Source organism: Dendrobates tinctorius, unplaced genomic scaffold (assembly GCF_039654945.1).
Source record: "Dendrobates tinctorius isolate UK_male_01 unplaced genomic scaffold, ASM3965494v1 ptg000070l, whole genome shotgun sequence".
Taxonomy (NCBI): domain Eukaryota; kingdom Metazoa; phylum Chordata; class Amphibia; order Anura; family Dendrobatidae; genus Dendrobates; species Dendrobates tinctorius.
In genome coordinates, this window is record NW_027361738.1 from 28,215,327 (window position 1) to 28,241,260 (window position 25,934).

The 25,934-nt window shown below is 43.5% G+C and overlaps 1 protein-coding gene across 1 annotated transcript; it reads right to left on the bottom strand.

The window, feature by feature from the left end:
* Positions 1 to 25,332, bottom strand: WDR48 (WD repeat domain 48). Its single transcript, XM_073581508.1, has 19 exons — positions 25,188 to 25,332; positions 22,843 to 22,983; positions 22,638 to 22,716; positions 21,379 to 21,461; positions 18,896 to 19,025; positions 16,561 to 16,649; positions 15,702 to 15,803; positions 14,063 to 14,287; positions 12,737 to 12,811; positions 12,551 to 12,653; positions 10,840 to 10,937; positions 9,373 to 9,480; positions 8,790 to 8,886; positions 8,596 to 8,691; positions 8,389 to 8,497; positions 8,193 to 8,280; positions 6,324 to 6,400; positions 4,631 to 4,823; positions 1 to 1,591 (listed from the first exon to the last, which is right to left on the bottom strand). The coding sequence occupies exons 1-19, from the start codon at positions 25,233 to 25,235 to the stop codon at positions 1,496 to 1,498; spliced, it is 2,037 nt and encodes a 678-aa protein (XP_073437609.1). The 5' UTR covers positions 25,236 to 25,332; the 3' UTR covers positions 1 to 1,495.
* Between the last annotated feature and the right edge of the window lie 602 nt (positions 25,333 to 25,934).

Here is a 25,934-nt window from a genome sequence, read left to right on the forward strand (position 1 = left end):
TAAAAGATAGAAATTTACTTTAGGAACTAGAATATTTTGGAACATTGCCTAATAACCGAAATAAAACATTTTTTTTATGAAATAACCTGTCCAATCAGTCATTAAAACATCACTTCACACCATGACCAATAAACCTGTACATTATTCTATTGGCAAAAGCTTGGACCTTATTTACACATATCCAAAATCAGTCTACTAAATATGAAATGGTCTACCTGCTTTTACATCATAGATGTCCAGAAAATCATCCCCACATCTCTGAATGCTACAAAACATATTGCAATAGCAACAGCTGTGATCTCGCCATAAGTCGGGATGTGGCTCAGCGTGTGGTGCTCGGCTCAGCTTCTTATGATGCACAGCATCAGGAGACACACCGCGTCTGGAAACATGGCATATAGTATTCCTCCCACACAGAAATTGTTCCACAAGAACCATTGCTCACAGATGTAGATAATGCTGCGGTGCCGTTCAGCAGACACAAGCTACAAATTCCTTAAAGGGGTTGTCCAAAATAACAAGGACCGCTGCTCGCGGGCAGCAATACATATAAAATGAACTATACATGCTCACCCTTCTTACTCATAGCTAGTGATGAGCGAACGTGCTCGAAAAATATGTTCGGGTCCCTGCGCCTGCATTCCTCGTGGCTGTTCGACACCCGCAACACTGCCAGTTTATTGTCTAACAGCCGCAAGACATGCAGCCGCGGGGACTCGAACATATTTTTCAAGCACGCCGAAGACACTCTGTTAGCACCCAAGCATGCCTGGATAGCACATTACCCAAGCTCATCACTATAAACAGCCGTTCCAGCGCCATGGATACTCTTTACATTAGCTGCAGACGTCATCATGATGTCTACAGCCAATCGCTGCCCTTAGCGTTCTCCGACTGATTGGCCGCAGACGTCACGTGGGGCATATAGGCTATGATGTTTGTAGTTGATGTAAAAACAAGCAATGGCTGGGGCAAAAAGAATGTATTATCTTGCACATCCCCTTTAATGGATTGTCCTTCACGACCCAACAAGGCAGCATCTCCTAGTGCACTGAGAGGTAACCTACAATAGGCTTCCTGCATATAGGTGGCAAATAAAACCCCATTCTTAACATATTAGGTTTCGTAAATCCTCTTCCCCCACTACTTGTGACCTGGAATGTGCGCCCACATACGGGGCTCAACGTGCCAATTCCAAATGGATCCAAATTATCTTGGAAAAGATCAAAGAACCAATTATTAGAAATCTTTATCAACGACTTTGTACATTAAAACACACAAATAACAATGATTTGCCTATCTGTTATTTTTTGTTGAAACCCAAGGAACTAAAGTGGCGGGATCGTCCGGTACAGTTAGGTTGACTAAGGGTATAACGTGAATGTCCGTACTGGCTCGGCTGACACCTATGTATAAGAGTTCAGTGGGGCTTCCATACAGTACTAGTTTTTAGTCCACAACGAGAACGTCAGTGTTGCCGCTCCTTGGAATCCTTTCACGTCGACTTCTGGCGGTAGTGGAGGGTTAAGTCGCCGCCGCTCTTCCAGATGAAATGTTTCACAGTTCGCAGGTCCATGTTAGGATCCAGAATCTGTGGGGAGCAAATGCAGGGATCAGCGGTGAGAGAATATTATTCACCTGGGTTATGCATGTTACTTATGCTGGTGGAGGAATGAAATTCACCCTATGTGGATGACATAGAGCGCATCATCCACATGATGCGGGGGAGGAGAACAGTGCTTGTGACGAGAGTGAAGGCGCAGAAGGAAGATCAGTGAAGCCCATAGGATCTGACTGCACCGTATGGGGAAATAAATGAAAGTTTGATTTGTTTTTGTACTATGCACAGGTGATTGGGGACTTATGTACAGGTAAGGCCTCTTTCACACTTCAGTTTTTTGCATCAGTTATAATCCGCCAAAAAGGCGGAGAAGCGGATCCGTTCTCAACTGATGTGAACGGATGGCACAGGATCCGTTTTCAGACGGATCCTGAAAATGAAGAAATCGCGAGAGAGAGAGAGAGTGAGTGAGAGAGAGAGAGAGTGTGAGTGAGAGTGTGAGAGTGTGAGTGTTTTTTTCTTGTTTTGTCCGGCACCCAGAAAGAAATTCGGGTTAAATCAGTGTTTGCAGGATCCGCCAGAGAAAAAAACGTTACAAGCTCCGTTTTGAAATTTTTGAGGATGGTGACGGACAGCAACTTTTGGCGGATCCTCACAAAAAACGGATGCAACGGACAGCAATCCGTCACAATCCGCCATTAATGCAAGTCAATGGGAAAAAAACGGATCCTCAAAAAAAAAATTGAGGATCCGTTTTTTTTTCAAAACCTGGCGGATTGTGACTGATTGTAAAAAACGGAAGTGTGATAGAGGCCTTACTAGAATAGTGTATAAGAGGCCTTAAAGGTGGTGGCTGTACTTTATATTGGGAAAATCTGGTGACAGGTTCCATTTAAAAGGGAAAATGTATGGCCAGCCAATATACAGTGGGGAAAATAGGTATTTGATACACTGCCGATTTTGCAAGTTTTCCCACCTACAAAAAACATGGAGAGGCCTGAAATTTTTATCTAGGTACACTTCAACTGTGAGAGACAAAATCTAAAAATAAAAAAACAGAAAATAACACTGTATGATTTTTACACAATTAAATTCCATTTTATTTCACAAAATAAGTGTTTGATCACCGACCAACCAGCAAGAATTCTGGCTCTCACAGACCTGTTAGTTTTTCTTTTAGAAGCCTCCTACTCTGCACTCATTACCTGTATTAATTGCGCTTGCTTGAACTTGTTACCTCTATAAATATGATGCCTGGGACATCACTCTGCTGGAACTTCCCAGGTAATTTTCACTCCCCCCGCAGCCCCGGGGAGCCACAGGGTCTCCCTCAAGGACAAGAAACCATTGAAGTACTGGAGGGCTTTGCCTTTTAAAGCTTTAGGGTTTCCTGTCCTTGGAGTTGATCCTCTCTTTCCAGGGTGCTGTCGCAGAGAATGGGAAAAGACACCTGTTCAGACACCCAAGGAATCACACTCCGAACTCTCCACCATAGCAAAGACCAAAGAGCTGTCTAAGGACTGCAGAAACAAATTTGTAGACTGAACAAGGCTGGGATGGGCTACAGGACAATAGGCAAGCAGCCTGGTGAGAAGGCAACAACTGTTGGCACAATTATTAGAAAATGGAGGAAACACAAGTTGACTGTTAATCTTCCCTAGTCCGGGGGACTCCATGCAAGATCTCGTCTAGTAGGGTAAAGATGATTCTGAGAAAGTTCTGAGCCACTTCCGGACCTACATGGGAGGGCCTAGCCAATGACCTGAAGAGATCTGGGACCACAAACATCACCGTTGATAAGACTACGTCGTCATGGATTAAAATCCTGCAGGGCACGCAAGCTCCCCCTGCTCACGTCAGCACATCTCCCGGCCCGTTTGAAGTTCGCCAATGACCATCTGGATTTTCCAGAAGAGGTATGGGAAAAGGTCATGTGGTCAGATGAGACCTAAATAGGACTTTTTAGTATCAACTCCACTCGCCGTGATTGGAGGAAGAAGAAGGATGAGTACAACCCCAAAAACACCATAACAACTGTGAAGCATGGTGAGGGAAGCATCATACTTTGGGGGAGCTTTTCTGCAAAGGAGACAAGACGACTGCACCGTCTTGAAGGGAGGATGGATGGGGTCATGTATCGCAAGATTTTTGCCAACGACCTCCTTCCCTCACGAAGAGCATTGAACATGGGTCGTCGCTGGGTCTTCCAGCATGATAATGACCCAAAACACACACCCAGAGCAACTAATGTGTGACTCTATAAGAAACATTTCAAGGTCCTGGAGTGGCCTAGCCAGTCTTGAAACCTGAACCCAAAATCTTTGGAGGGAGCTGAAACACAATGTCGCCCAGCAACAGCCTCGAAATCTGAAAGATCTGGAGAAGATCAGTATGGAGGAGTGGGCCAAAAACTTGGTCAAGAATTACAGGAAATGTATGACCTCTGTAATTGCAAACAAAAGGTTTCTGTACACAATATTAAGTTCTGTTTTTCTATTGTATCAAATACTTATTTCATGCAATAAAATGCAAATTAATTAAAAATAAAAATCACATTGAATGATTTATAAGATTCTGTCACTTATATGGTGATGATAAAAATTACAGCCCTCTCCATTCTTTGTAGGTGGGAAAACTTGCAAAATCAGCAGTGTATCAAATATTTATTTTCCCCACTGTAAACCCTGCTGATGATTACTGGAAAGTTCAGGTGCCAGACAAGCTGAAGTCAGCTGAGCATCAGGTCAGCTTCTGTGCCAAACCTTTTATAGCAAGAGTCGCTCTCAACGGGACTCTCAGTCCAGTATCCAAAAAGAGGGCGGTCATTAAAATTCATCGTTATTGAAGGCGTACCATAAAAAAAAACAAAAAAAACCAAAAAACTAAAATCACTGAAGCATTCTGAATCAAGAGTAATCCCTACTCCTAGCTAGAACTGTGGCCGGCTCAGGTACCAGAGGGATGATGCACTAGAAAATGTGATGCCACTGTAGGAGGGTGACCGACGTGTGAGTAATACAAGTTTTAAGAAGGAATCATTAACAATATGGTTTGCAGAGGCCTAGATACCTGGTCTTGGCATAAGAGCTCAATCTTCTCTTCCGCAAGCACAGCAATGTCCTCCTCCTTCTCTTGTTCACCTGGTTTTTCATTATTTGAAGAACTGGTCGTCTGAGACTCTGTATCCACATTTATAATTTTCTCGTAGACATGTTCCATCACCTTCCGGACCTGTAGCATGTCGCTAGCAGACAATCTGTCTCTGCGGATGGACATACAATTTCTGGGTTAAGGCCAGGTAACAGTCTCTGTGCACTGGATATTCTCAGTACTTACACATTGTATACATCCCCTCCTAGTTGCGATATGCACAATTATTAGAATCCGGACACGGGTACCCAGCACATACACGCATTAGGTACAGCCTTAAGCTGGCCATACATGTTCCATACTATTGGCCACTACACTATGTGTACAGACACCCTCCTCCCCCATGTCCTGAATAGGAAGCAATGGGCAAGAAAAGGATTGGGCACATGCAAATAGAATGCCCAATCCTTCTCTACCTTGACATGTCCTGCTCAGAGGTCCCCAATATATTAGATGGTTGTCAGGTTTGGAAAACATTAATATGTACAGCCAAGATTTACGCATATTCCATTTCCTAAGATAATTATAGATAAGACTGGCAAACTGGGGTACATCATCTTCTAATATATTAGAGATGAGCAAAGATTCGACTGCCATTGTCTGACCTCCACATTGGTGGCCTGTGGCATACTCGGTGGTAGTCAGAAACAGGCAGCTGTGAACTTCCTCGGCCTGCACTCAAATGCCGGGAACTTGAGTTATTATGCCCCTTGAGACATCATAACATTGCCTGAGACCTCTTGACTAGTCAATTAATATATCCTCAAATGACTAAGATTATTATTAGTAATGAGTGAACGTGATTGGATAAGGTGTCATAAGAGCACACTCGGGTACTAACCGAGTGTCTTCAGCGTGCTCGAAAAATATATTTGAGTCCCAGCGGCTGAATGTCTCACAGCAGCAACACAAGCAGGAACTGTCTGCTTGTTAGGTAATCCCTGCATGTGTTGCGTCTGTCGAACAGCTGCGAACATGCAGTCGCTGGGACTCAAACATATTTTTCGAGCAAGCCGAAGACACTCGGTTAGCACACGAGCAGGATCTGATAACGCATTATCCAGGCACGTTCGATCATCATTAATTATGATGCCTCCAAAACGTCAAAGTCACGGGGGCCTAGTAATCGTAAACGGTGCCCAGAATCCTGACATTTGAGTGTCAGCTGAGGAAGTTGTCAACTGTTCTGGTCCAGCTAGCACAGAGTACAGAAGAGGATGCTGGGCCAGGGTAATGCAAGTCTTATTGCTCATTTCTAATGTTCATGTTGATATCTTTCAACTGCTCCTCATGGTAACAATTCAGAAAGATAGAATTACACTGTACTGTAAGATACACACAGATATGAACTGGATGGCTTCATATTAGCGATACAACAATACATTACATAATCATTGCAGAATGCTTATATTAATCGGATTATGGAGCAGGTTACAACTAGGTGTCCCCATGATCAACACATCTATTTTTCATCTTCATCTTTAATGAAGACAACTCCCCGTCCCTAGTCCCTCAGAGCACGGCCTCATACATTACATCCACAACCATTCATCTCCAAAATCCAAAAGAACCTATATAACATAAGATTAAGATTTCTGCACTGTATACTCACTTCTTCAGGGTTTTGGCTCCCGATGATGAATGTGGTTGGAGGTAGAATGGAATTTTATTGAATTTGGGCATATTTTTCTATAAAACAAAATATACAGAACATATTTACATTTACTGTAAGTACATACCAGTGCTTTATAGAAGACCTGACGCCAAACTATGCTGTCCTAAGGACAGCGGGTAACAGGGACTGATCCTTTCTCCAACTATCATAGAATCATATAACGTTAGAGTGGGAAGGGACCTCCAGGGTCATCGTGTCCAACCCCCTGCTCAATGCAGGGTTCACTAAACCATCTCAGACTGTCCACCCTCTGTTTGAAGACTTGTATTTTAGGAGAACTCTCCACCTCTCGTGGCAGCCTGTTCCACTCATTGATCACCCTTAGGCTGTGTGCCCACGTTGCGTTTTTTAAGCGTTTCTGCTGCGGAAACGCTTAAGAAAAGCATCTAATGTAATAGAATGGAAAACGCACATGGTGTGATAATGGTGTGTTTTTTTCCGCTGCGGAAACGCTTAGCGGAAAAAAACGCAGCATGTTCATTAATTGTGCGGAATCGTGTGCGATTCCGCATGCATACACTGTAATTGCAAAAACGCATAGAAAAACGCATGTCAAAACGCTTGACAATCGCGTCAAAAAGCGCATGCATTTTCCCTGGCAAGGGCATGCGTTTCTGCTCTGGAAAAAAACACTTGAAAAGCTACGTGGGCACGTAGCCTTCCTGTTAAAGGTTTTGCTACTATTTAATCTGTATCTTCTCCCTACCAGTTTCATTCCATTGCTTCTCGTGTTTCTATGTACAAACACGAGTCAAAATTAGTCGAAACAGCGCACAAAGTATAGGGCTGTTTGGTAAAAAGAAACAAGTAAACAAAGAGGCACAGACTTTATGAGAACACTACATTCCTGCCCTCCTTACACCATGGATAGGTGTCAGGTCCTCTCATTACAAAGGCTACTATGTAAGTAGAGCAGATTCACTCTATGATAAAACCTTATGTCTTTCCATGAGCTGCAATCGGGTCCTCACGTAGTCCTGCTCACACAGCCTACAGCCTGTTACAATGCCTGCCTGAGCCCAATACAGGACATCAGAGACTGGCACTTTGACGGAACTCGGCTAAAACACAATAGCTGACACACTGGAACAAATTCTCAGCTCTCTGCTGTCCAAGAAGAATGTCTGTGTTCCCTGACAGCAATGAGAGCAGAGCTGGATCATAACATATATTGGAAAACTGCAATACATTTTATTGTAAAAAAGGACTAAAATGTGTAAACTTGACTGAGTAATTCCTGTAACACATTTAACACTATTAATACAATAAAAAGAGCACATTATCCCAAACACTGACATTTAAAATGTTTATTTTTTTCTATCTTTTCACATGTCATATCAATGGGAAATCTGAGATTTGGGAGTAAAGGGGCTGCAGTGCCTGAAGCCTGACTGTCTATCAAGTGGATGTGGTGAACTATGCTGCAGGACCGTTTCACATGCCTGTGTCAGGCTCCTATAGATGCTGCTTAGCAAAATCCCTATTCAATATTCAGCAGTCTATGTATGGGATTTTTCATCTCAGTATAAAAGGGAGGGGGCAGAGCGGCTCAGACAGCAAAGGTCCCAAACACATCCTGCATATATTACGTTTAAGGGGATTTCGCTGAGCAGCAGCTGAAAGAGTCTTCTAAAGGAGCATGGACTGAGCATTGATACAGCACTGCAGGTTACTGTTTGGGATAAAAGTAAAAAAAAAAGTAATAAAGTATATTGCAAAGATGACTAACTATTGATCAGCTTTTTGTAAAGTTAAAAAAAAAAAAAAAAGTTTAATTACTTTTTTACATTGGTCTGTGGTACTTACATCAACAGTAATGTCAACCACCCACTGTGGAACAGTTTCATTAAGAAGCATGGACTCCGTCTCTCCACCAGAATCTCTACAAAGTAACCTACAGGAGACAAGAGCATCACATTGTACAGCATCCATTTACTTTATCTAACAAAAAACAAGCAAACACTGAATTCCCTTCTATCCTATATATAGAGAGAGGACATACCTAAAAAGAGTGCGACCCCCAGCTTCTCCAAAGATTACTGGGGTATGAGGTGGCACTTGGAAGTAGCCATTGCCTTTCTGTATCCTAGTTTCCTGCTCGCCGTTCGCCACTGCACAAGAAATACACAATAGATCATTGAACGTCTATGTCCTCCATGACTAGGTGATATATCTTCAGCAATCATAAGACAGACACAAGGTTCCTCACCGTGATTTACTTCATTTTCCTCTTCCTCCATGGGGTTTATATGAGTTCTTGGCCAAAACTCTAGCAACGCTTGTAACAAGAGTCCCCCGAGGTTCACTGCAAAACCCAATATTCAAGTCAGCAAACGTAAGTCCTTCAGACAAAGGCATTAGACAGGCAGCTCAGCATCAGCCTTCTTTCAGCTAAACTCTTACATTTTGGATCGGAGCCATCTGGACTGCTGAATCCGGCATCTTTGGCAGACACCCATGCTGCAAAGCAATCGCTCTCATCCAGAGTGATCGTCAGCATCTGTCAAGAAGAGACACTATCAAAATGTGAAGACTGCAAACTGCAAATATAATTACAATGGTGCCATTAAAACAAGCCGAGGCACGCAAGAGCTTTTAAAGGCAGAATGTCATAAAAAAATTTGACATGAAGCTGTCAGATTTCTGGTGGTCTCTAGCTCCTGCTGCAGCAATGACACTGTCCCAAAACATGGAAATCTGAAGAGCTTCAGTCAATCACTGCCTAACAGAGTGATGGTTATGGCCTTCATGTAAAGACCAGCAGGAAACCCAGGAACGAAAGTGGCAGGGAGTGATGAGCATTATATCTTAATGCCATTTTGATCATTAAAGAAAAAAAAAAAAAACATAAGTGGAAATTTACTTTTTTTTTCCATTTTTTTCCTGGGAATATGACTAAGAACAGCACAGAATCCACTGAAGAAAACTGCTATGACTGATGTGAAGGGAATGGACAATGGAGTGGGAAAAGTATTTAAATACCTACCCCAGTTTTCAGGTCAACAGAGAACCAGTTTGGGACATAAACCATCTTAAACCTCTTTTTAATTTCTTCTTCAAAATCCACTTTTCCCAAATCTTCAACTTTGCAAGCCTGCGAATTATACAGACGTCAGCGCGCACATCTCAAAGGACAGGACAAAGATGCTCATCTAAAGGGGTTGTATGAGAGTAGGAAAGGGAGTATGTGGTGTGTTAATCAGCAGCCCCGCCATCTTGTCTCTATGGGCTGTGACTACTATGGCAGCTCCGTCCCATTCAGATTAACCAAAAAAAAAAATCTGATAGGTACCTGTAACACACCTGTGCCAATGCTAAAGATCAGACTACCTCTGTATTAGGTGCTCTATATATCCAATTCTGTTTCTGTTCAATCATATATTACACAAGGTGAAGAACAGATACAGCAAGACATAAGTGCACCACTGGAGAGACCGAGGAGCTTCTTAATGGAAGTCTCTTTGCATACAAGTTCTGTCATCTAAACAAGTATTCAAGACACAAGCCTTTATCACCCATCCAACCACGACTGTGGGGGGTCTGACTGCCGTAACCCCCAATAATCACCAGAAAGTAGGAACCCTGTCCTCCATGTGTCCTGCTGCTCAAAGTCTAAGACAAGTCCAGTTCTCTCAGCGACAGGACCCTTCCCCGGTCAGGCATTTATTGCCCATGGCGTGGATGGGTGACAAACACTCCTGGTTGGGATAGCCCTTAGGTGAACAGAACACAATGTTCCTCGATATACTGTCCTAGTACAGATAAGATTGGCTCCAGTTACACCGTGTTATAGTGGCAAATGTATTTTTTGTCAAAGCCAATTTAAAAATGGCAACAATATCAACCATCACAATTCACTACAATTGTCATTGGAAGTCAGTAAGTCTTAAAGATTACCATAAATATCACCAATCTGGGGAGCTCTTTTATTTAACAGTGAGCAGTCTCAAATTCGTTATGTTTCTAACCATAATTTAGTACCCAAACTGCTTAGATACAACCATAATGTTCCCGAAATGGCCCAAATTTCTAGCAAAAGTTGCACTCCTCTACTAAGCCATTAATGAACGGTGGCATCACTAGAGCAGTTACCGAGCTTTGTATAGTACACTGCAAACCTCGGTTAGTGGAAAGTGCAAGATCTCGCTCTTACACCAAGAAAGCAGCCATTGGGGAAGGGGGGGGATTGGGATCCAACTCTGCATGCCGGGATCCCACAACCTGGAAGTTCAGGACCAGCTCTTGATACAAGGAAAAAGCCTATCTTGTGCCTTAGGTTACATATGAGCGATTTTAAAATAGGCAGAAGACTTTATATAGCCGTCGGTCAAACTGAAGCATAAGCATAGTTTTAGTCCACAGGAGAAGAGAACACACTTGCACCTTCTCCGCCACCCCTTGTATCCACCATAGGAGGAGTGCTCCATTGTCAGCTAACGGCAGGCAGTTTTACCTTAAGCACGTCCCAATATGCCACGTTGTTATTGGTGTCTTTGGTCAGTATGTGCCTCTTGTCATTCAGTATGTTGCACTGGATAATACTTGCACCTCCTAGAAAGACATGAAAATTCACATTCAGATATTGCTAGCAATTACAAATTACTTATGTTCTTTACTTAAGAGTGTTGCCTGGCCACATAATAATGATACCAGCAAATCGGTGGGTTGGGGGTCTGAAATTGAGGATAGGGTATTTGCTGAAGTGGTTGGGGTGGGATGTAAACACTGAGCTGAGCGGTCCACTACAGCTCTATACGATGGATAGCTGCCGACAAGTACAAATGATTAGGAACTGATGTGCAGCACTCGGCAGCGTCCACTACACCCTGATCAGCTGCAGTGTTCAGCTTTGTTCAATGTTTGCATTCGGTCACTGAAAGAGCAAATGACAGCTGATTAGTGGGTGTGTGAGGTGTCAGTCCCAACCGATCTGATATTGATGAACTATTAACTATTCGTCCAGTCATATGACGGGATGGACCATTTAAAGGGCTTGTTCCCTAAACATTTATCAGCTTCCTACAAGCTAGATAAATGAATGAGATCCACCCCAGCAACCAAATGTTTCACAAGAATCTAGGTCCCCGATTTGACTGGAGCACTACTGTGATTGAAAAACCAATATGAGAAAGGTTTGTCAACCATGCTGCTGTGGGCGCTATACCTGCAAACTGCAGGGATGAGTGTCGGTACACTAGGACTAGTCCAGGTACCCGAGCACCAGAATTAACCATTGTTTTTACATACATTGCACTAACACTTAGGTGTAATACAGGCATGAGTAAAACCGTTATTAGCAGCCTGATCAAGCGCTCCTTATGGGGGTAAATCGTCTTAATATGATCATGCAGACCTCATATTGTCAGCACCATGTGCTCCGTTTACATGGGGAGTTGTACTGCTGACAACGATCACAATTTAGGTGATAAACAAGCGTTTGATCGTTCACCAGCTGTTCGTGCCTCATTTACATGGGGACATGTACTTCTATATTCTCATAAGACCCAGCAGTCAGTCAGTGTCGGGGCGCGGTTAAAGAAGCTGCTCAGTATGTACTGTGCAGTGACTGCAGCTGCGCCGGCCGCACCTCTAGGACTGAAAGCCAGAGGCTGCTGGGAGGAAAAAGATCATTTCCTCCCAGCATCGAGGCTTTCACTGCAGCAGCAACACAGCTTCACAACGCTATAAACCTGCAGATTAGCCCCATATCTGCAGGTTAATGTGTTTTTTTGACAAGTTCCCTTTACTTTTTTTTTTTTTTTTTTTAAAGAATTTAAATAAATTCACTTCCAACATTCCCAGAAGCTCCCACAGATATTTTTTCTACATTCAAGCCAGCTTTTGGGGAAATATATCCACAAACAGCACTGATGCATAAAGAGACCTGCTGATGTGTGGCTATTGGACACCTATGAATGAATAGCGATTAGTGCATTGTTTCACCCGATTTACAAATACCGGAACTACAACGGCAGAATCAGCATCTTAACAGAATAATCAGATTTGGTTTGGTTAACATTGCCAAAGGAGACTCTCAAACCTGGGAGATAATGCACCCAATGCATCCACATTGCAGAAAATACAAAAATAATTTTTGTTATCTAGTAATGAAAACGCAGTTTTACATGCCAAACATACTACATGCTAAATACAATCATCGTTACCTTTAATCACTTGGTCGGGCTGTGAGCAGAATGGACTCATTGGTGTATTGCAGTCATTCTCATAATCTCCTGAGGATCTGAAGTTCATTATACCCTTTATAGGCTAAAAGAAAAGACAACGTTGTTAGGACTAACCTTTTTGTGATGTGGGGATGTGAGGGAATGACGCTAAAAACTGTCTCTTACCCACTTATTTACTGACGATTTGGTAGTTGCAACCCAAAGTGCTACAGGAGGATCCACCGATCTATCAAGCTCCATCTGGAAAGACAGTTAACGTTGATTTGGCATTACACAAACCAGAGCTACTAATCTCTGCACCAATCCTTATTTTTATTGCCATTTATCTGACTGTTCCTGCCATCCTTCAGGGTCTACATCACAGTTTTAGCTAAGAAAGTCTCTAAAAAGAGGACCCTACCACTTGCTAAATGTGGTCTAAAAAGGTAAACCAAAAAACAGACAATTCCTTAAAGTTAACCTCCATGATTGATCAAAGTCCAAAACTATGTGATGACTGTGAAAGTAGTTTTGCTTATTCAGAGCTCCTGAATAAAATTAAAAAAGACAACAAGCAAGTACCTGCCGCCACCACTAGAGGGAACTAACTGCTATGTGATTTATTATGGAGCCCAGAATATAACTGTGCAGCAAGCTCCACCTAGTGGGGGCTGCATGTCATTATTTAAAGGGATTGTTAACTACTGGACAACCCGTCCGCTCTGACAAAATAGCGAAGGCTGCAGTTGATGAGTGGTCACGTGACTTAACGTCACATAACAGCTGGGAAACATGGAACCGATGTTGAAGGACAGTCGCTGGTCAGGAAGGCAAGTATATGTACCGGTATATCTTATTTTATGCTGGGCAATTAGTGGAGCTGTGAAGCTATGTGGGAATTAAAGGGGGGGGAATAAAATGTGCTCTGACTGCTATAAAAGAAATGCAAATATAATAAAACTAGGAAACAAAAGAGCGCAATAGGGTCTTATCTGGTGATAAATGAAATAGATGTGAATAAAGTCTACTCACCCTTTCCAGGAGAGGTATAAGCATATAAACTCGCCGTCAGCTTGCTGCACGCCCGAAGGTCCACTCCGTGACCTCCAATGCAATTCTTTGAGGATAAAGTTATTCTCGGGCTTACTGTGCGCTGCTTGACCGGAATAAAATCACCACAATATGAACAATTTGTCCATTTATTTCCCTACGCGTTTCAAAGTGTAAACCACTTCTTCTTCAGGGGATGTCAACCCCTGAAGAAGAAGTGGTTTACACTTTGAAACGCGTAGGGAAATAAATGGACAAATTGTTCATATTGTGGTGATTTTATTCCGGTCAAGCAGCGCACAGTAAGCCCGAGAATAACTTTATCCTCAAAGAATAATAATAAAAGAAATGCAATCAGAGCAAAAAGTTTTACCTATTTAGAAAAAAAAAAGGACATTCCCTTTAAGGCAACACCAGCAAGCCGGTCCTCACTTAAACTTGGCATTTTGATCTAATCTTCACCTTTAAAACTGGTGCTTTTTCTTCACAGATGAGCAGCCTCATATCTGGGTTCCTGAGATCTGTACAGTAGATCTTTCGGTCTCTCCCTCCGGAGTACACATGAGTGAAGCCTTCATTCACCTGCAGCGCCCAGACCCCTTCATCATGGACCCTGTAGGTGGCTATACACCGCTGCTGCCCGAGGGACCACAAGCGGATAGTCCCATCTGAACTGCCTGAAAGACACTAAAGAGGCAATGCTATTAAAACGAGACCACAGCACAAGATTCGCTCTGCATACATATAACATAACGATATAACATGACGGCGCTCTTCATAGGAAGCGACGGGCAGCACACAGCATGTCTGTACACCCCTGAGGTAGTGAAACACTAAAGAATGTAGGTACAACCACCAGCCCAGCCACCTCTCATGTTACATAGTTTCCTGTGATCTTATTTTATCTGATGTTAATCAAAATGGAGAAGTATATGACACCTTGACCTACGTAGGCAGGAGGAGATCAGCCATTGCTTCATGTCCATACCTAGTAAGAACAGGAAAGTAGCAATGGCTGACATCATTGACCAACGCATGACATGGAGTCATCTCCACTCAAAGGAGATCAAGGTGGCCATCCACAGCAGAATATGTCGGCCAAAGCCGGTCCTGGCTGACCATTACTTGAGCATGCTGATGCTGCAATATCTACCATCAGGATAAATGGATTGGGCAGCTGGATTTCAACATGCTCAATCCACTGTTCTCATTTAGCCGGGACCCTTGGCGCATCTCATCTCCTCTCACTACTCATATATGTGAGGGGGGGTTGAGATGAATAGTTGTCGGCTGAATGGACCTTTATCTGAAGTACGTGCGGAGAAATAACTCACATTTACGTTTCATTTCTAGTAGGTTTTTTTTTTTGTTATAAACTTTTTATAAATAATTTGTACAAGAACAATTTTATACTGTTACACTGTCTGCAATCTGCCTGTGGCAGCAGCGATCACTGCTTTCGACTCCTCAAATGCCACCGTCAATCTCTGACAGCAGCAATTAAGGCAGGCTGACTGGGAGGCACAAATTAACCACCAGCCCGTGATAGCGGGTTACCGATGGGTTACCAATGGAGCCGAAGGCCTGCTAAAATGCCCCCATGGCTGCCATGTTGGTACTTCTGTGAATACAAGCCTGTCCCTTTAGCTAAATTCTGCAGTACAGTATATAGAACAAGCAGTCAGACTACACCCAGTTCTAGTTAATATAAGAAAACCAGAAAAAAAAAAAAAACACATAGACAACAACATATTCCTTATCACCACAACCATACAAGAATGATCTTACAAAGTATAAAAAAAATTGAATCTGTATGGTAAATGCAGTAAAAAACAGAATTGCAAAGTCAAGAATTATCGTTTTTGGCCTCAACAGCAATCAAAACATCCTAAGTATAGTATCAATCATAGAGGCAAGTCCTCAGGACCCTCTGCTATTGGAAAGTGCAGCAGATGTGGTGTGTGAAAGTATCTAACAGCAGTTCATTTGAGTGCATGTCATGCAATAATACATTTACCAAAATATATATTTTTTCGATATTCTGGATTAACCAATGCCAAAGACAGACGATTAGGATATATGGTGGGTGAAGTACAATTACCTGTGTGCCGTCTCTATTTAACAGCAGAGCTTTTACATTGTCGGTATGTCCTTTTAATTTCAGGAGTTTTGCACATGTTCTAGGATCCCAGACCCGCAGCACCTGTAACAGGATTAATACGTTATGTTCAGGAAAAGAATAGAATTCTGTAAAAAATAGGAGTAATAGTTCTCACTTAAAATGGTAATAAAACACCCAAAAGAGAGATACAATTATATCCATGTCCCAGATCCAAGTACCCCTGCTGAATAAGGCTGGTTCTCTTTTCGGACCCATAGACACTATAATGCATGGAATAATGTATGAAGATTTCCTCTTCAGAGAGGAAGAGGACTAGAACTCAATAGCGCCCCCCCGTTGATAGTAGCGATCCTACAAGTCACTATCGACCCTTTAACGAGCCTTGCAATATGATATAAGATAAAAGCCAAATCAGACATGGTGTTTCAGGGTATTACCCCTTGTCAGTGCATAATATGAGATCGGATTTGGCTAGGTGAGAGACTCTGGACTGAGGTATAAGGGGTAACGATTCTCCTTAGTCCTCAGTCCAGAGTCTCTCGCCCAGCCAAATAAGATCTCATACTATGCACTGAAGAAGGGTAAAACTCCGAAACACTGTATCTGTAAACTGAGATTCTGGTTTGAATTTTATCCTAAGTCATATTGCAAGGCTCGTTAAAGGGTCAATGGTGGTTTGTAGGATTGCTGCTTCCAACAGGTCTCGCTATAGAGTTCTAATCCTCTTACTCTCTGAAGAGGCAAACTGCATATGGGATAATGTGGGAATACAGTGCGAGCGCGGACAGGTAGAAAATAAGCTTATTAAATACTGGATGACAATTCAACTCTTTGTTACCTTCTCAGTGGAGCCAGAAACTATGACAGTCCCCATCTGGTTCATGGCCAGACTGTATATAGAGTCTTTGTTTCCACTCAGGGATGAAGCTGGTGAAATGGAAAAGTCACTGGTTAATTAAAGCGAACTCATTTAGAATTTCAATAAATGGCTCATATCAATAACTAAGCCCCTTATCTGTCACAAATAATTAAAAAAAAAACAACAACAAAAACACAGAAAAGAGGGCTGGCTTTGCTATTGAAATATGTTGTTATCCAGCCTCCTTCATACATGTTACTGGTCACGCTGGCCTATGCCATAGTACTGTATATACTCGTGTAAAAGCCGAGATTTTCAGCGCATTTTTTGGGGGTGAAAGTCCCCCTCTTGGCGTCTACACGAGTCATATACGGGGGTCGGCGGGGGAGGGGGAGTGGGGGGTGTCAGAGACCATACTCCCCCCTCCTGGCACAGTCTCTGCAGTCCCCCTGCTTCCCCCATATCGCAGTGTCCTAGCTGTTCCTGCATTCAGTGGTCAAGTGGTACCGCTCATTAAACTCATGAATATGCGCATATTTACTGAGCGGTACCACGTGACCGCTGAATGCAGGAACAGCCTGGGACGCCAACATCATGCTGGAGGCAGCAGGGGCTGAAAACTAGAGACCGGGCGCCAGGAGGGGGCTGGTGAGTATAACGGGGGAGCAGAGCAATACTTACCGCTCCCCGTTCCATCGCTGTCTCCCTGGTCCTCTGGCTGTGACATTTAGCGGAGGGCGCAGTGACGTAGTCAGTGCGCGCCCTCTGCTAACGTCACTGCACAGGACCCGGAAAACAGCGATGGAACCAGGAACTGTAAATATAGCCAGCGCCTGAGCTAGTGGCTACACCAGCACCTGGCCACCAGCGACGGAGAGGTGAGCATGTCTTTTTTCTTATGGCAGCAGCAGCATATGGGGGGGGGTATTTTATGTATGGAGCATCTACTTGGGCCACCATTAACCCCTGTGCATCATATGGGGGGTATTTATGTATGGAGCATCTACTTGGGACACCATTAACCCTTGTGAAGCAATATATGGGGGTATTTATCCTTGGAGCAACTTGTTGTGCCACCATTAACCCTTTTGCAGCATTTTATGAGGGTATTTATCTATGGAGCATCTTTTTGGACCACCATTAACCCTTGTGCAGCACCACCCTCGGCTTATACATGCATCAATAAGTTTTCCCAGTTTTTTATTGCAAAAAATATATACGCGAGTATATACGGTAACTTTAAAGTTAGATCCTGAGCGTCAGTGCAGACAGGTGGATACTGATAATTATCGCACAGGAGTGTATACTATAGTGTCTTGAAAAAGTATTCATTCCCTGTAAACTTTTCCACATTTTTTTCATGTTACACTTACAAACTTAAATGTATTTTATTGGGATTTTATGTGATATACCAACACAAAGTAGTAAGTGTTTGTGAAGTGTAAAGGAAAAGATACATGTTTGTTTTAATTGTTTTAAAAATCTAAATCTGAAAATTGTGAGATGCATTTGCATTCAGCCCCCTGTAGTCTGATACCCTTAAATAACATCCTGAATGAGCTATTGCCTACAGGTCACTTTATTAGTAAATTAAGTCCATCTCTGTGTAATTTATTCTCAGTATAACTACAGCTGTACTGTGAAGAACTCAGAAGGTATGTTTGAGAACATTAAGGATCACATATTGTCATTAAAACTAAGGGACACACCAGAGAGGTCAGGGATAAAGTGGTGGAGAAGAGTAAAGCAGGTTATAAAAAAAAAAAAAATTAGTCCAAGCTATTTTATATAGCTCTGTATTTTTTATAGGGTGGCAAGAAGAAAGCCATTTTTGAAATTAAACCATAAGAAGTACAGTTTGCAAAAAGCCATGTAGCTAGCATGTGGTCTGGTCAGACCAAAGTACAACTTTTGGGGCTAAATGAAAAAATACTATGTGTGGTGGAAAACACCATCCCTATCGTCAAACGTGATGGTGGCAGCATCATGATGTGGGGTTATTTTTCTTCAGCAGGGACAGAGAAGCTGGTCAACCTTGATGGGAAGATGGATAGAGCTAAATACAGGGAAATCCTGTAGGAAAACCTGCTAGAGGATGTAAAACATTTGAGACTGGGACAGGCATATACACCTGAAAATGGTATTTATGCAACTGAATTCCACTAATCATTGGGGCGTTATAACAGCAATATATTTACATATAGGAGCACTTGTTTAGCTATTACATCACAAAAACATTACTTGTATAATTGGAATATTTATATGTGGGACAAGCCTTTTAACGTGCGGATTACTGAACAGTCGCATCACTCACTAGTGACGGTGTTGTTGGAAGCAGTAAGAGCCGTGAGAGTATTTACATCCCAGAGGAATATTTGTCGGTCCAGTCCTGCGGATGCCACTAGTTCTTTGTCTTTTGCGTATGCTAAGGCTTTCACATAGTCCTAGGGGTAGAAGACACATACATAAAGAAGAGCATATAACACACAGAAAAGCGGTGACCAGAATTTAACCCTTTCTGTTGACATCGACCTGAAACTAAGATTTGTGAAGCTTCCACCGCAGGGTGCAGGACGGGACTATAACCCCGGAACCCGCCATACAACACAAACTAAGGGAGGACTTGGTACAGTGACTAATAAAGAAAACTTGGCACTCAACTTCTAGAATATTTTTTTGGATTTTTTAATGCAGCCAGAAAATAATAGACGTTCCGGACTGGACCAAGGGAATGCAGTGGACGTGGTGTATATGGACTTTTCAAAAGCTTTTGATACGGTGCCACACAAAAGGTTGATACATAAAATGAGAACAATGGGGATAGGGGAAAATATGTGTAGGTGGGTTAAGAGCTGGCTCAGGGATAGGAAACAAAGGGTGGTTATTAATGGAGCACACTCGGACTGGGTCACGGTTAGCAGTGAGGTACCACAGGGGTCAGTTTTGGGCCCGCTTCTTTTTAACATATTTATTAATGACCTTGTAAGGCTATTTGCACACGTTGCGGATTCCGCTGCGGTTTTTTCCGCGCGGAAACGCAGGTAAAACCGCAGGTAAAGTGACCTGCGGTTTTCCTGCGGTTTGGTCTGCGGTTTCACACCTCTACTATGTTAAAGGTGTGAAACCGCTGCGGAAACCGCACAAACAATTGACATGCTGCGGTTTGAAAACCGCAGCAAAACCGCGTGGAAAAAACCGCACCGTCAGCACAGCGTTTTTGAAACCCCATAGGGTTTCATTGTACTGTACTTGGTCAGCGGAACTGCTGCGTTTCCGCAGCGGCGGAAACGCAGCAGAGTCCGCAACGTGTGCACACAGCCTTAGGGGCATAGAGAGTAGAATTTCAATATTTGCAGATGACACTAAACTCTGCAGGGTAATCAATTCAGAGGAGGACAATTTTATATTACAGGAGGATTTATGTAAACTAGAAGCTTGGGCTGATAAATGGCAAATGAGCTTTAATGGGGATAAATGTAAGGTCATGCACTTGGGTAGAACGAACAAGATGTATAATTATGTGCTTAATTGTAAAACACTGGGCAAAACTGTCACTGAAAAAGACCTGGGTGTATGGGTGGACGACAAACTCACATTTAGTGGCCAGTGTCAGGCAGCTGCTGCAAAGGCAAATAAAATAATGGGATGCATTAAAAGAGGTATAGATGCTCATGAGAACATAATTTTACCTCTATATAAATCACTAGTGCGACCACAGTTAGAATACTGTGTACAGTTCTGGTCTCCGGTGTATAAGAAAGACATAGCTGAACTGGAGCGGGTGCAGAGAAGAGCGACCAAGGTTATTAGGGAACTGGGGGGGTCTGCAATACCAAGACAGGTTATTACACTTGGGGTTATTTAGTTTGGAGAATCGAAGGCTTAGGGGTGATCTTATTACAATGTATAAATATATGAGGGGACAATACCAAGACCTATCTAATGATCTTTTTACTCTTAGACCTGTGACTGGGACAAGGGGGCATCCTCCACGTCTGGAGGAAAGAAGGTTTAAGCATACTAACAGACGCGGATTCTTTACTGTAAGAGCAGTTAGACTATGGAACTCTCTGCCATATGATGTTGTAATGAGTGATTCCCTACTAAAATTTAAGAAGGGACTGGATGCCTTTCTTGAAAAGTATAATATTACAGGGTATATACACTAGTTTGCTTAGTGTTGCGTTGATCCAGGGAGCTAGTCTGATTGCCGTATGTGGAGTTGGGAAGGAATTTTTTTCCCCAATGTGAAGCTTACTGTTTGCCACATGGGTTTTTTTTGCCTTCCTCTGGATCAACATGTTAGGGCAAGTTAGGATAGGATGGGTTGAACTAGATGGACTTAAAGTCTCCCTTCAACCTTAATTACTATGTTTCGGCCTCACTGGCCTTCATCAGTAACAGACTGCAGTATAGTAGTTAATCGCATTCAGTGCGATAATAGAAGTGACACCATAGACACTTTAAATGTGCCTGGTCATGCACTAGGCGCTGGGCATGGAGCCTGAATCAAATAGTACCTGGGTGGGTGGGGGTGCCATGCAGACATCAGCGACCTAGAATCAACTGGCTGCATTAAAAATTCCAAAAAAATATTCTAGAAGTTGAGTGCCAAGTTTTCTTTATTATTCATGTATGGTGTGGGGCCCTACTTGAGCACCTTCTGAAGTTGTGCATACCCTGTTTTTCCTTTACTTGGTACAGTGACTAGACATCTTATAAAAGGTCCACGGAGATGGCAGATTTCCAGTTATTAGCGATGGGCGATTCTATTTAATTGTATATATTTTCCCTTACCTTGTGTGTTCTTAGGGTCGACATACAAAACCCCTTGTGCGCATTCCATACTTTAACTGTCGTATCAGAAGACGCTGATATTACTGCCGAAAACAGAAGAGGAAAGATTACAGAGACAGTACAAAATGAACTATGCAGTCTGTTCAGAAGAAACATGTATATAATGGATATAGTCTGCCCGCACCGACTGTCAGATATCAGATATGACAGGATATCGGCTTATTTGTAACATGTACAGTACAACATGAGCAAATCTGGATCTGTCAAACCTTTAATGGGATTGTGGCATCAGACTATGGCCTTCTGTTTAAATCAGGTTTTTTTTCTATATAATTATTGTGGAGTACCTTACACCACAAATATTACTCCATTTCACGACAGGACTTGTGGCGAGGAGCATGGATGACACTTGTTTAATTTTGCGGCTGCTGCCTGACATTGAGTGCTGCTCAGCTTACTTGTAACCAGAATACCCAAGTCCTTCTCCTGTTCTGTAGTCCAGAGTATACTCCCATTTAATGTATATACAGCAATACGATTACTCCATCCCAGGTGCATTACTCTATATTTATCTACATTAAACCTCATGTGCCAAGTGTTTGCCCATTCAGGTGTGAGCATTACAAGTGTTTTTAGTCCATCTCCATGAACTACCCGCTTGAATCACAGGCCATTGTCCTGCGTATAGAGACTGTATGCTACAATCCTACAGCGGTAGCTTTTACAGTATGGTATGATGAGTAAGGAACACTAATTCTGGGATAGGTCATCACTTTTTAATTCTGACATCTGGGATCCCCACCCAACCCTGGGACTGAAGGGTCACAGAGCTCATTTTGCATTGCATCCCTTTTGAAGTTACAGAAGTCTCCCAAAAAATAAGCTGTGCAGAAACCTGAAGATATTGGCCTCATTCACCAGTAACGTGCACTACGGGTGGCTCTGACCGTACTGTGCAGAGAAAACGTAACAGTAAGGTAGGGGGACACGGCACTAGTCTATAAGGGCTCATTCAGACGTCCCTGCATATCGGTCCGAGATTGACTGCAATGCAGACTGTTCATGGCTCTCCTGACCTGAGCGAGACAGTTTCATGTACTTCTAGGAGGCTGTCACGCACGTGACGCGAGAACCAAGGCAGGCAATCTCAGACCAATTTCCACAGATGTCTGAATGTGCCCTAATAGTGCTCCTTTCCTACAACCATTCTTATGTAACTTGCCATCATGCTGCAATGCTCACCACCATGACATACTTACACGTTTTTCCATTGCAGCAGAGCACAATGTCGTTCACCCAGTCTGTGTGGTGCTCCATAGATGCTATGTAGGGGTCTTGCTGAAATAAACAAGAAATGATAGCAATCAGCTGTAATATAACCTGCTACAGCTGCACACAGAGCTGGTTTGGGCTTAGCTTGGTTATGACAGACATTAGCTTTTATATTCATGTATATGAAGCTACCTTGTGCTGATTGACGCTCCATATTCGGATTATTGAGTCTCGTCCAGCTGTGAAGAGTCTGTTTAGTGCAGGATCGAGCTGCAGTGCATTCACTCCATTGCGGTTGTATTTCTCTACTTCATCCCTAATTACATAAGAGACCTGCGAAAGAAGAAGAGGGAGGGAATGGAAGTATAGTTAGGTCATTTAAGATCACAAATGTTATTGTTATTATTATTATTATTAAGATATATTTTAGCACAGCTAAATCATGATGAGGACCAACAGTATACACTCTCATTTTGGGTAGTCTGGGCACTTTGCTTTGTCAAACCCACTGATTCAGCTAGAGATCAGATGGATCCGTTAAAACAACATCAGAAAAATAGCACGATCGATTTTTTTTAGGCAACATAACTATATCAATGTGCATCCAGGTTTGAGGAAGTGAAAAAAATAAAATAAAATATACATTTTATTTTTTTTTCCCATACTCCACCCAATACATATTAGCTATGTTTCATCCTCAGGAAAGGCCTCGGTGAGGCTTGGAAAAAAAAGAAGCTCTGTGCTAGTTTAGTGTGTCACTAAATATGTACTGGGCAGAGTAAAGTCTTTTTAAGCACCTTTACAATCTGGATGGACACTGTCTTTTCTATTCATCAGACTATGCAGCCCGTGCAACTTAAACAAGCCAACAAGCCATCGTCACAAGGAAACGGTGTGCCCATAATACCAACCCATAGGGAGTCAATGAAATATAGAGAAAAGCAGGAAGAGAAGAGCAAAAAACCCACAAGGGGGCAAACCGCATACAGTATGATCAGTCACGTGATGACAGCTGCAAGTAACAGAGCAGAATCCTGACAGTGCAGATGTTACACACTGGGTCATCAAACAGACAGATACCGTCCATACTGAAATATTGCCTGACCTATAAAACCCTTATCCTATAATACAAATGTCGCTTTTATGTCCTCTCATAAAAAAGCTATTTGGACAGTAGATCTGGAAGGTATTGATGAACCCCGTGTTGTGCTGGCGATAGATGAAATGGCAGGAACCATTTAATATCTGCACAGGAGCCTCTGCTCTGGATTTTGCGCCGCCCCCAAAAAAGTGAATGGGTAGAAAATCAATCACTTTAATAAAGGTGTCATTCAGACATATAACAGTGGTATCTATATTTCCCAGTAGAATGACAGATGATAGACCCCACTGACTATTATGGGGCTCTGGGTTGTTGTCTGTGCTTGTCATGTGATGGCTCCACCACGCTCATCATTTCCACACTTGGGACATAAAACCGAGCTCAAACCACGTGTGACAACCTGCTGGCCACATGCCTCTCCTCTGGCGCTACCTGCTGGCCACATGCCTCTCCTCTGGCGCTACCTGCTGGCCACATGCCTCTCCTCTGGCGCTACCTGCTGTCCACATGCCTCTCCTCTGGCGCTACCTGCTGGCCACATGCCTCTCCTCTGGCGCTACCTGCTGTCCACATGCCTCTCCTCTGGCGCTACCTGCTGGACCAGCAGTGAGCAGAGAGGGGCTGTTACATCATAAGACATACCCTTTAATTCTAAGTAACGTCATCATACAGTTGACTATTAATGGCTTATGCCGCTTTTAATAGTAATTTAGCATAAGTCAGATGTTCTGGCTCCGGGGAGACGTCAGCCATAATACAGGCCATATCTGCTGCTTCCCTCATTATTTCCAAAAGCATCAACAGATCATAAACCCCCATCATAGCTCAGCCAAACAATGTCACAATTTCCAAGATGCCAGGACTGCAGATAAGGCAGTGGGGTGCAGATCTGAGGGGCAACACAAGTTGGGTGGGTTTGGTGAACGCAGTGCCAGTCACCCAGATCTCCAGGGTACGTCCACCATTACAATGGGGCGGGGAGCCGAGACCCCATCATGAACAGCAGGGTCCATGTCCTGCACCAGACCCCACTCCTGGGACTGACAGACTGAATGGCTGCACACTGGTTTCTTTGGAGCGATAACACCACCCCCGGATCCCAGCAGTGTAACAGTCTGACAGGGCAAAACACAATAAAGTAAACCTGACGTGGGAGGGACCACTGAGTGACTGGGGAGGGGGCTGCTTCACTGCAGGAAAGTAACAGGGGACACAGTCAGTGGTCGCACGTCACATACACGGTCCCGTGCTGCAGACAACTACCCGGTACGGTCACCCAGGAGCGCCTCCCGTGCCCACCGGGGGGTGCTGACAATCCCGCCCTCCTCCCCGGACACTGCGCACCTGCCGCACAACAAGTAAGCTCCCCAATGTAAGAGCGCATCCGCGTCACCCGCCACCAGCCCCGGTGTCACGTCCCGGTTACCTGTCATACCTGAACTTTCCTCCGCCCCGCAGTGTTCTGCCTGTGATGCGCTGCCATCTTGCATGTTGACACTCTGACGTCACTTCCCCCATGTCCTAACACTTCCGCCCTTATCCGAAGGACATGCACAGACGGCCTCACTGCGGGGAACTACAACTTCCGCCCAAACTGAGGCCGAAGCCGCCGGTTCCGCCATTACTTGTCAGACGTCATCAGTGCGCGCGGCGGGTTAACTGTTACAGTGCCGGGCATAACAGTGTTCTGGAATCTTACGGTCCTGAGCGGATAATGAGGCAACAGGTCAGGACCAGAAGAGGGGCAGCAGCAGCAGCAGCCTGCTACCGGGAACTGTGCTACCGGCGACTGTGCTACCGGGAACGCTCACTTCCCAAACAACACGCAATTCTTTTTGCATTTTCATCGCACATGGAGCAGCGAATGTGCAACATCGCATGTAGAACATGGTACGTACAACAGCTTACGTAGATCAGTGCACATGCAATATAGAACGTAGAACATCGCACGTAGAACATGGCACGTGGAGCATCGAACGTAGAACATTGCACGTGGAGCATCGAACGTAGAACATTGCACGTGGAGCATCGCACGTAGAACATTGCACGTGGAGCATCGCACGTAGAACATGGCACGTGGAGCATAGCATGTAGAACATGGCACGTGGAGCATCGCACGTAGAACATGGCACGTGGAGCATCGCACGTAGAACATTGCACGTGGAGCATCGCACGTAGAACA

Coding starts and splice junctions, on each gene's coding strand:
- WDR48 (XM_073581508.1), bottom strand. CDS start 25,235: ATGGCAGCGCATCACAGGCAGAACACTGCGGGGCGGAGGAAAGTTCAG. Junction 8,692..8,789: donor AGATGGCTCCGATCCAAAAT/GTAAGAGTTTAG, acceptor TGGGTTTTGCAG/TGAACCTCGGGGGACTCTTG. Junction 8,281..8,388: donor GGGGGTCGCACTCTTTTTAG/GTATGTCCTCTC, acceptor TGTCTCCTGTAG/GTTACTTTGTAGAGATTCTG.